We start from the raw sequence: 12,348 nt of genomic DNA on the forward strand, positions 1-12,348 counted from the left end.
CACATTTATCCTGTGTTCTACGCTGAGCACATCGGGGTTTCCATCTGAATCTATGAATTATGTGATTCTGATGAAACCCCTGAGGGTTCCATTCACTTTAAGGAGGCAGCAGAGTTACTGTGGACTCCGTCTGGCCTCTGTTCAGCGATGTCTTTTTCAGAGATGCACAAACCTGTGGTGGACCACGCTTTTATGCACGCTTAAAAAGACAGACACATAGGTCTGACGGCGTCCAAAGCGCCTCAGTCTGCCTTATTATAGGGAATCTTCCGCCGGGGGTTCCATCTGAATCGCGTATTACAGAGATTTACACGGAAATCCCGGTGTAAGCGCTCAGCATAGAGAACAGGATAAATGTGAACGAGCCTTACTGTGATCTTTGTCCGGCAGAATTAACAAATCAATAGCAAGTCAATAAAATAGTACATGTATAAATGGTACATACGACACCACTGGTAGTGCCCTGATAAACAGCATTCCTATTTTACATACTTTGCCCTTAGTAAAGACATATAGCTGTATTGTCCCAGTACTGTAAATAAAGCATACTATTGTCCAGCAGTGCATATTTGCCATTTAATGCTATACAGTATGCATTCAGGGCAGCAAAACAGTCCGGTGAATTACCACTAAGCGCATTGACCTCCATTATCACAATTTTTTGCTGTATTCTCTCATACACAACACTTCTGACCTGTGCAAAGAGAACCACACGATCATCAGGAAAGGGTACGTTGGTCCTCCTTAATTTCTTACATGGTTCTGGTTAAATCAAAGCGGAGTTCTGGCTGTTCTGGGCAATAAAGACAGTTTTATTATAAGACCGGTCTGATGAGTGCAGTACTATGGGCATATACTGTAAAAACCACACCTGGAAACGTAAGTACAAGGGTATAGGAAATAGTTTTTGTTGTCAGTTATGGACAGTCGAGTGACCCATTTTCTATGTTGTTTTTTTCTTATTAACAACTGCGTTTTATGGCTCTTAAATATTTAATTGAATCACTTTTTCTAAGCTCTGGATTCTCTGGTATCCAATGTATTACATATGGATATGTGTGTGTCTCCCTCAAAAGCAAACCTGTTTCGAAAAATTGTTTGCAATGTTTTCCGAACAAAAATGGTTACTTGCCTTAATTCCGACCAGATGCTAGTTGTTTAGTCTCTTGCCAACTGCCAGATAGACATTATTAATTGAGGGCAATTTGATGATGATGATGAGAGAGCCCCTCAGAATTACCATTTAATGACCCATGCCGCATTACATGGAATTTTTTTTCCCCTTGCTTGCTCACAAATACTCCCCTTGCTCTATGACTACAAAACATTGTTGGGAAAGTATGATGCATTATTAAGTCCATGAAAAAAAAAAAAAAGTGGAGAGAGGCATTTTATCGACCATCAGTTTCATCTGTTCTCCAGATCCCTAATACGTTGACTTCATTAGCCAGGAGAGATTAACATTAGCAAAAAAGTTTACAATATGGAAAATAAAATCTGTCTTTATGCCGCTTGTTTTTTGTGCATTGTTGCCAATGTATACAACTTTGCACATGGCTTAAGTCAAAAGCTGGGATGCTCAGAACACACAGTTTATCATTCAAGCCATTAGTTTATTCTTTGTTCTTTTTCTTGCAAGACTTATTGGCAAAGCCATTCTTCACAACATGTATTTTTTTTGTGGATTCTTGTAGTGATGAATGTTCAGTGGAACATTTCGATGATAATCCAAGGTTCCATATATGGTGCAGAGAACATTAAGATACCTATGTAACTGATGACATGGCATAGACTAATCCTGCCATTGTACCTTAAAGCCAATTTCTTTCACTTTTTTCCCCCAGGTGCTTCAAGGGAATCTGTTAGTGAGTTTTTGCTACCACATCTAAGAGCAGCATGATGTAGAGACAGACCCTTATTCCAGCGATGTATCACTTAGTTTACTGGGTGCAGCAGTTGTTATAGAATCACAGCTTTCTCTCCTGCAGATATAGCAAAGTCCTGGAATGCTGAGCTCTGTATAACCCCGCCCTCACTACTGATTGGTAGATTTCTATGTGCATTGAAAGCTGCTAGTCAGTGCTGGGGGCGGGGTTACACAGAGCAGTTGAGCAGGAGGTGCGAGACACCTAGTTCTGTAGTGATGATCTCTTGCTGATAAAACACTGATTTTATTGAAACAGCAGCACACAGCCTAGTAAGTGACACATCCCTGGAATCAGCATCTTATCCTATAAATCATGCTGCTCTCAGATAACTTAGCAAAAACCTGCTGACAGATTCCCTCTAATGCCCTATCATTGGTGTAAGAGTTGATTTTTGAAAATGTATAGTGACTAATTCTACAATATAGTTCTACATTTGTTTCCTTCTTTTAAATTATTTTAATACATGCAAACATTTTTGCTGTATTTGAAATGGTCGTTTCATGGAATTATATTTAAAGTTGTAGGTCAAATTTCTATAAACCTTTTTTTACTGATGTTAAATAATGGGATAGTCTAAATTTCTTCCCACTATGTAGCAACTAATTACTTGGCAATATTAACAAGCCTGTGAGCAAAGTTATTCAGTAACAGTTTTAAGCCCTGAAAAACAGCCTATGTAGTCCCATATTAGTCTGTATTATGGACCCATGGGAGAGGATCTCTGTAAAGTGCCATATGATAAAGCATGTAATTTTTTTTTGAGTATTCCATGTATAGTATCTGTAATATGACCAGGTGCATTTTCTTTTTCTGCCACCTGTTCAGTTTCCAGAAGCTGGCTTGGTCTATACATGGCTACAACACACTCCATAGTTCAGTTCAACAACAAAACTCCATCCAGCCATCATCTAAAACACTCCTCATTTTGCAGGCTTGTGTAAAGCAGATTTATGTTGCACATGTTTTTATTTCATACTACTGGTAGCTTTTACTTATTGCCCAGCATGTATGTGTTCTACTCATAAACCTCGTATGTTATGCAGTGTGAATACTAATACCTTAATTTTTTTGTTCTAATTTTGTTTTTACCTACAATAATAATTTTATGCATTTCTTATAATATTAGTACTCTATAGCGCCACCTGTGGGATGCAGCGATCCTACAATTCATTATCAACCCTTTAACAAGCCTTGCAAAATGACTTAGGATAAAAGGTGAATCAGATAGTGACTTGTAGGATCGCTGCATCTAACAGGTGGCGCTATAAAGTTCTAGTCGTCGACGTCCTCCTCCTCTCTGAAGAGGCAGTTTGAATATTTAATTTCCCAGAGGAGCATTGCACAGCGAATAAGCCTCCTTACATTGGCATGCCAGGGCCAGTTTTTCACTCTCCACAAGGAGAAACGTTACCCCTTAGACCTCTGCAATATCAGTGAAATTGTCGTTGCTCATATATATCCTTCAGTGTTGATCATCTGCTTTTATTTTGTAGTCACAATTTGAAGTTGAAATTTTCAATGTACGAGGAGAGCAGGCTGTACAATCCTCAAGACTGGAGGAAACTATACAGAGCCTACGAGAGGAATTGGAAAACCGACTGAATAAAGGAAAGGGTGAAGTCAAGGATGCCTGTATTTCAACCGAAGACGAGAACCCACCAAAGACATTTCGCAGTGTTTATATACAGACTGACAGAGACACTTTTCTGAAACCTAGTGATGAGGAGAACAAAACTCCAAAGAACAACCACATAATTCCTAAAAAGCTAAACATCCCATCACTGAATCAGAGCCTAGTAAGCCCTACAGAAACTCAGGAGCCAGTTAACATTTTACCTCCACCACCTCCGCCACTCCCTTTTTCTGTTGGTGGTCCGTTCCAACCACCACCGCCACCACCTCCTCCTTTTCCCAGTACAAATCTCATTCCACCACCACCACCACTTCCAGGCTTTGGTCCTCCTCCACCGTCACCATTTCCAGGATCTGGTCCTCCTCCACCGCCACCATTTCCAGGCTTTGTTCCTCCTCCACCACCACCACTTCCAGGCTCTGGTCCTCCTCCACCGCCTCCACCTCCAGGCTCTGGTCCTCCACCACCTCCTGCTTTTGGTGCTTTTTTGGGGGGATTTTTATCAAGAGAAATACCACCTCGCAAACCCCTAGTAGAGCCTGGATGCCCAATGAAGCCGCTTTATTGGACAAGAATTCAGCTTAAGACCAACAGGTAATAAATTGACAAGACTATTGTGGAATAAATCTACATTATAGTAGAAATGTAACGTGATGTGTCTTACATAAATTTAGTGCCAATCCATCTTTGTGGGATTCACTGAAGGAGCCTGAAATTGCAGATACCAAAGAATTTGAAGACCTGTTCTGCAAACCCAGTGTTCAGCAAAAGAAAAAGCCACTATCGGAGACTTATGAGAAGAAGACAAAAGCAAAAAAGGTGAATTCTAATTGGTCTTTATACCTTTTTTGTGCTTTGTGTCAAACACATTGACCTATATGTCTGTGTATGTACATGATATTGTGTGTGTATATATAATATATACAGTGGATCATGTAAGCAATCGCTGCAATGACATTTTCTATTAACTACTGTAAGGTAGTTAGCATGTTTCAGAAGGTTTATTATTGGCATTGTCTGGCACTTTTTTGTTCTTATTAGAAATAGGAAATGGTATAAAACACCCTAAATGGGGACCAACTCATGACACATTTGTGTCCATGGGATAATTGGTTTTGACTTGATAATAACATTAAAAAGACAAAAAATAGAATAAGACCGACTTGACCTGGAATTATTATATATTGTGACAGGAATACTATGATTAGTCAAGCAGCACCAGAATAATTAGGACTTAATCTAGGTAACTGGTTTAGAATTGACCATAATTTAATGACCATTGAAATACCCTACCCACCATCCCAAAACTCCTAACCTGAAGTAAATGGCCAATTGCTGTTAAAATTGATAGTGGTGTTAATTTATTTAGGGTATGTGCACACGATGCAGAAATGAAGCAGAAAATTTCTGCATCATTTCTGCATCTCCCTGGCAGAAAAAACGCATGCAGATTGTGCATGCGTTTTTCCTGCAGAATACATGCGGATCCACATGCAGATTCACATGCGTTTCCGCATGCAGATTGACAAGCGCTTTCCAGGCGATTTTAGCATCACCTGGAAAGTGCTTGATAACTAGGTCACACTATATAAATCCATGCAAACAGCATGGATTTATACAGTGTGAACCGAGAGAGTGTATATACTTACCTCTGATGGCCCGCGCTGTCCTGCTCACTCCGTTCTCCCGGCTGCCGGCAACTTTGAATTGAAAGACCTGCCGACGTCAGCGTCACGTGACCCGTCACATGACTCTGACGTCACCGCAGGTCCTACAACTCACTGCAAGTGCCGGGAGCCAAGCGGGAGCGCTGTGCGGGCCGACAGAAGGTAAGAATACATTTATTTTTTATTTTATTCTTCTTTTTACAGCTTTTTTAATGGTACCTGGGTGTGGATGAGACTCTCCTCTCCTCCACACCCGGGTACCATCCGCACATTAGAACGCACCAATTACGCAAGTACAAATGCTGTCTTGCGGAATTGGCGCGTTCTAATGCAAGTCAATGGCGGCGAAATCGCCGCGTTTCCGCAAAATTAATTGACATGCTGCGGATTTTTGACCGCAGCGTTAACGCTGCGGAAAAATCCGCATCATGGGCACAGCACATGCGGATTTCCATTGGGGAACATTGCTGCCCTTCTACCATGCGTTTTTCATGCGTTTCCGCGGCGTTTACGCAACTGCAAAAACGCCGCGGAAACGCATGAAATACGCATCGTGTGAACACAGCCTAAGACTTACTATTTTTTTATGATAACATTTTATTTTTTTAAATTCCTGATAACTTGATGCTAGCTTATTATCTCATGCTATAGGTTCTCCGGCATGGCCGAAAGTAAAAGTGGTTCTGTGATTGTTCTCTGCTCTTTTACAAAGTAACCAGAAATGTGTCTTATGCAGTTAAAAAAAAAAATGTATACTGCAACTTTCTCTTGTTTTTTTTTTTTTTTTTTTACCTTGTTATAAATTAATTGCTGTGGACTCAACAGCAAAAGCAGACTCTGCGCGGGTTTGTAAAATGTTGTGATCACACACCAGGATGTTTTTGTGATATGAAGAATTGTGATCCATCACCCTGCATCTGTCAGCACCATGATTAACATATCAAAGCTCAAGACTGGGGTTAGCATAACGGCCTCACTGGCGTCTTCTCCCCCTTGGACCTCCCTAATTGCTTGCATGTGTTTTCTGAGCTTTAGAACAGAAGTACGAGGGTCCTGTGTTAGTGGAAAGATGTGTCACCACAGCTTGACTAGGGGTTGTCCCATGAGAGAAATTCTGTGTTGGGGTCATGCAGTCGTAGCTCAGAGGCTTTAGATCATGAGCTCAATAGTAAAGTGTCTGCTTACAGATCATAGATTATGGCATTTAAATTATGCAGTGTATACAAGTCACTGTAGGTTAACACTAGTGTTGAGCGAGTATGTTCTATTAACCCTTTCGCCGAGTATGCTCGGGCCGAGCTCCGAGTATTTACAGCTGCTCGGTGATGAGGTTAAATCTCTCTCATGTGCATGATTTGCAACTGTTTGACAGCTTTATTACATGGGAGGAATGTCTATTTCTTACACATTCCTCACATGTAATAAAGCTGTCAAACAGTTGCAAATCATGCACACGGGAGCGATTTAACCTCATCACCGAGCAGCTGTAAATACTCGGAGCTCGGCCCGAGCATACTCGGACAGAACATACTCGCTCAACCCCAGTTAACACGTACACGTGTCATAATCACTAGAGATGAGCGAACCTTTCAAGGTTTGGTTCTAATCGGCGAACTTCCCGATGTTCGCCCAATAATTTGTCGAACATATCCGAACCCCACTCAATGAATTTAACTTCAAATTAAGATGAGGTGGGTGAGAGACCAGTGTAGGCCTGCTTTGCTGGGAGCCCTGATACCACATGCAACAGCTCAAGCTGCTTTTCTGCTAAGCCACACTCAGGTGGCACAAAGATCAGTTTTGTAGACTACTAATGCTATAAAAATTTAAGGATCGTAACACAGGTAGTTGACTGAAAGTAAGTGCAGGCCTGCCGGTCTGGAAGCCCTACTTCTACAGGCAACACACATGAAGGAGACCCAACCCCGAGGCTCCTCATTTCCAAAAATTAGGGGCAAACACCACTAAAGTGGCATTAATTTCCCCAGATTAGAAATAGTATAATGGGGCTCTGACACCCCTTCCACTACAGGTAAAAGATTATTGATAACATCAGCCGCAGAAGCAACAGCAGGCACAGAAGCCACGACAAAGATGTCACAGACTGCAATAACGTGAGATCAATGCAGCACACTAAAAACGACACCATCGCCTAGTCTGCACAGTCTGCGATTTGGGGTGAAAGTCTATGAAGATCCATGACTTGTTCATCTTGATGAAAGTTAGGCGGTCTACACTTTCAGGGGACAGCCGGATGCTCTTATCCTTCAGGACACCACTAGCAGAACTGAAGATACGTTCTGAGAGAGCGCTGGCTGCCAGGCATGACAAAACCTCCAAGGCGTGACAGGTGAGCTTAGGCCACTCTTCCATTTTTGAAGACCAAAGGGCAAAAGGGTCCAAACCCCCCCCCCCCCTCCTGACAGCATTGATATTGAGCTCGAGATACTCCTGCACCATCCTCTCCAGCCATTCACTATGTGTCAGACTTGTACTTGGTCGTGCTGGTGCACAGACTGGTCTAAAAAATGTGTGAAAGGACTCCCAGAAATTGCTTCTGCCACTTACGCTGCTAATGTTTTTGTGTTGACGACTCGACGTTCCCAGGGTTGGAAGTCTACAACTGCCATACACATTGTGTGCCTCACTGCTGTCTTGGGGAAAACCACTTTTAATTAAAATTGTCTACAAGTGTGTTTCGATACTCCAGCATGTGCTGGTCCCTTTCCAGAGCGGGAAGCATCTGGCAAAGTGTACTCTTGTATCGTTGATCTAACAGAGTAGCAACCCAGTAGTCAGCACTATTTCGAATCCTAACAATATGGGCATCATGTTGCAGATAGTGCAGCAAGAAGGCGCTCATGTATCGGGCTCTTCAATGAGGTTCAAGTTCATGGTGTTTTGGTGGCAGGGTAAAACTGAAGCTTGCTTCCTCTGTCCCCTCCCGCCAACCATGGACAACAGAGAGGGAATCATTATCCTTTTCATCTCTTAACTGTTGCATGCCCATCACCTCTTCCTCCTCGTCGTCCTCCATTTGTTCCTCGGCTCCTGCACCTTCACTAACAGTTTGTCTGGTACCATGAGTCCCCCTTGATCACTGTAATCCACCCTCTCTTGGTACCCGCCTGTGCGAACTGGAACTTAGAGATATTGTTATCCCTTCAGTATCCTCCTCTGCTTCCTCCTCTTCCTCTGGGACCACCACCTCCTCCTGCAGACTATTCAAAGTGTGCTCCAGCATGTAGATGACCGGAATAGTGATTATGATAACTGCATTGTCAGCGCTAACCATCTTAGTAACCATTTCCAGGACGTCCCTCCTGACAGCACCATCAGGAGGTTGTCCTTCATATCCTTGATAGGGACAGGAAACACACAAGAGGTTAAAAGGCCCCTCCCTCCACCCTCACTCCAGTGTTTTTCCTGTCCCTATCAGGGACGGACACAGAAGAGGTTACATACCGGGAGCAGGAGGATCGGGCCGGGGTCCTCGCACTCCTCCCCTCCCTCCTGCCATGGTCCGGAGGCCGACAGCCCACTGAATCCAGGGGTCCCTCAGCCTTTTTTTCCAGTGGGAGAGGAACCATCTTCCCCGCAAAGGGGCTCTTCGTTCCGGCTGCTACAGCCCTGCATACTCCAGCGTGCGCAAGATGGCGGAGACGGCACTTCCGGTTTCAGAGGGAGCGATACGCGAACCTCTAGTAACCGGCGTGCATTCCACGGTGGAACGCATTTCCGGAAAATTTGAAAAAAATGGCGCCAAACTAAAAATTAAAGGAGAAACTCCCTTTTTTCTGACTATTCAGATGGAAGACAGGTGAGATCTATTTAAGGGGGATGGGACTAAGGTTATCAGTCAACCAGCACACCAGCAATGGCAGATCAAACCACTGGTCGTTCTGACACTCTGACTGAACCTCCAGCCCAAGTAAGTTTACTGGGTACTTCCCCTCTTCTCACCTCATTCCCATTGATATATGGTAGTAAAAGTCTTGTGCTCCTTGTCTTTTTAGGACAAGGAGACACCTAAAAAAGACTCGATGACATCAGCTCCTAAGAAAAGGAGATGCGCCATCTGTAACAAGAAACTACCGGACACATATGGAAAACAGTTATGCTCTACCTGTATTGCAAAAATTGTCAAAGAAGAACATTCCTCCTTCATGTCAGACTTAAGAGCCATAGTAAGAGAGGAAGTTCCACAAGCTCCTCAGGGTGCGCCCCGTCTCAAGAGGCCACGTCAGGAGCTGGAGTCCAGTTCTGGGGAAGAAGAGTTGTCGGATTTTTCTGCCCCCGATCAGGACAGGGAAGACTCCTATCATTAACCCTCCAGAAGAGAAGATAAAATATATCTTCTCCTGGGAAGATACCGATACACTGTTAACTGCAGTAAGAAACACTATGCAGATAGAAGACACTTACCAACCATCATCAGTGCAGGATGAGATGTTTGGGGGGTTGAGAACCCGCAGGAATAAGGTTTTTCCCGTGAATAATCACATTTAGGCAATGATCCTGGAAGAGTGGGAGGACACAGAGAAGAAGCTAATAATTCCCAGAAGCTTCAGAACTTGCCTACCATTCGAACCAGAAGGTATAAAATTATGGGAGGAAACCCCAAAAATTGATATCCCGATTGCCAGGGTAGCGAAAAACATCCATCCCGTTTGAGGATTCATCATCTCTAAAGGATGCAATGGATAGGAAAGCAGACAGTCTCCTTAAAAAGACCTGAGAAACATCTGCAGCAATAATAAAAGCCAATATCGCATCCACTTCAGTTGCAAGATACATGAGGATATGGCTGGAAAAACTGGAAGACCACCTGAGGAGGAAGACATCCAGAGAGGAGATCCTCGACTCTATTCCACTGCTTAAGATGGCAACAGGGTTCGTCGCCGATGCCTCGGCAAAATCAATAAGATTTGCTGCTCGGAATGGGATCCTTTCTACTGCATCCAGAAGAGCAATATGGCTAAAAACCTGGTCAGGTGACAGTCATTCTAAAAGTAAATTATGTGCCATTCCCTTTTCAGGCCTCCGGGTGTTTGGTCCAGTATTGGATGAAATACTGGAGAAGGCCTCAGATGAAAAAAAGGGTTTTCCGGAGGAGAAACCTAAGAAGGTGTCCTCCTTTCGGAAACCTTGTTATCGGCAAAAGCCAGAATATTCCGGAAAAGGGAAGTCAGGTAGATGGAGGTATCTCGAGGAATCCCCTTCCCTCTACAAGTGCTAACACACGTAGAAGATGACGCCAGGAAAGTGGGAGGAAGACTCCAACTTTTCCTCGGAGCTTGGATGAAGATTACCAACAGCCCATGGATTCTCCAGTCTATCGCAGAGGGCTACAAGATAGAATTCGGACAGATTCCGCAGGGAAGGTTTCACCTGACAACAACCCATTCTGCCCAGGTCTCCAAAAGGCTGCTAACAGACGTGAGGAAGCTAATAAAATCGGGAGCAGTAATGCCAGTGTAACGGGTCTGGGAGGCGGAACCTCTGAGCAACTATACAAGGGGGCGGTCCTTGTAAGGAAGCGGGTGGCTCCCAGGGAAGACGGACAGGTAGACACGGCAAGTGACAGGGACAGTCTCTGGGTAGAAGGGCAGGAAGTCACGGCAAGTGACAGGGACAGTCTCTGGGTAGAAGGGCAGGTAGTCACGGCAAGTGACAGGGACAGTCTCTGGGTAGAAGGGCAGGAAGTCACGGCAAGTGACAGGGACAGTCTCTGGGTAGAAGGGCAGGTAGTCACGGCAAGTGACAGGGACAATCTCTGGGTAGAAGGGCAGGTAGTCACGGCAAGTGACAGGGACAGTCTCTGGGTAGACTAGCAGACAGGTAGCAGGTGGACGCTCCCAGGTGAGCGGGCAAGAGTCTCTGGACGGGCAGGTGGTCACGGCAAGTGACGGCAGAGCCTCCAGGTAGGCTAGCAGGCAGGTAGCAGGTGAGCGCTCCCAGGTGAGCGGGCAAGAGTCTCTGGACAGGCAGGTGGTCACGGCAGGTGACGGCAGAGCCTCCAGGTAGGCTAGCAGGCAGGTAGCAGGTGAGCGCTCCCAGGTGAGCGGGCAGGCTGGTCCATAGACAGACTGACAGGTGTCGGAAGGCAGACCGTCGGACCGCAGGCTTGCAAGCAGGTAAGCGGATATCAGGCAGGTATCCAGCAGGAATCTGGCAGGTGACTGGCAGGTAACAAGCAGGAATCTGGCAGGTGACTGGCAGGTAACTGGTAACGGGACCTGAGGGCTGAAGCAGAGTGAAGGCTTTGCAACAACATTGCTCGGGCACCTCCATTTTGGAGGAGGTGCCTTATATATGGTGAGGTCCTCCGGCCATTGGCCGGGGACTCCTTAGGACGGCGCGCGCGGCCCCTTTAAGAGAGGGGGAGCGCGCGCGCCCTAAGCACAGTGGCCGGGAAGCAGCACGCGCTGCCAGCAGAGCGGGAGGAGGACTCCGGGCACGGAGCGGAGAGGTGAGGGGAACAGCGTCCCTGCCTAGCAGGAGGCAGGGACGCCGACGCTACAGTATCCCCCCCCCTTTAGGCCCCCCCTTTTTTAGGCCAGACAGAAATTTATCAAGGACGAGCGGGGCATGGATGTTCTCCCGGGGCTCCCAAGTTCTCTCCTCAGGACCAAACCCCTTCCAATCTACCAGAAAAAAGGTTTTTCCTCTTACCCTTTTGGTGGCCAGAATGTTCTCTACCTCAAACTCGTTTTCAGCGGAAACCGGAGCAGGAGGCGTACCTGTAGACTTGGAAAAAGAGTTAAGTACCACGGGTTTGAGGAGAGATGCATGGAAGGAGTTAGGGATCCGCAAGTTGGCCGGGAGTTTCAATTTATAGGCCACTGGGTTGATTTGTTTGATAACTCCCAGTGGGCCGATGAACCGAGGCCCTAACTTGTAGGAAGGAATCTTGAGCTGGACATACTTGGACGAGAGCCAGACTTTATCTCCAGGACGGAATTGTGGAGGATCCAGGCGTTTTTTGTCAGCGTGTTTTTTCATCCGCTCGGACGACTGAAGGAGTGCGGATCGGGTACTCTCCCAAATGGAGGAAAATTTACTAACGAGAGATTCCGCAGCCGGATTGTCCACCGAGGTGGAGACGGGAAATGGGATC

At 45.3% G+C, this 12,348-nt stretch overlaps 1 protein-coding gene across 4 annotated transcripts in view; it reads left to right on the forward strand.

Moving 5' to 3' along the window:
- FMN1 (formin 1) overlaps positions 1-12,348 on the forward strand; it is a 336,510-nt gene that overhangs the window by 218,335 nt on the left and 105,827 nt on the right. For all 4 annotated transcript variants that reach the window (XM_073639006.1, XM_073639007.1, XM_073639008.1 and 1 more), the window contains 2 exons: positions 3,422-4,155; positions 4,236-4,380. In XM_073639006.1, coding sequence (XP_073495107.1) covers positions 3,422-4,155; positions 4,236-4,380 — 879 coding nt within the window. The remainder of the gene's footprint in view (positions 1-3,421; positions 4,156-4,235; positions 4,381-12,348) is intronic.

This window comes from Phyllobates terribilis, unplaced genomic scaffold, assembly GCF_046119375.1.
Source record: "Phyllobates terribilis strain yellow unplaced genomic scaffold, ASM4611937v1 Scaffold_7__3_contigs__length_470593459, whole genome shotgun sequence".
Classification (NCBI taxonomy): Eukaryota; Metazoa; Chordata; class Amphibia; order Anura; family Dendrobatidae; genus Phyllobates; species Phyllobates terribilis.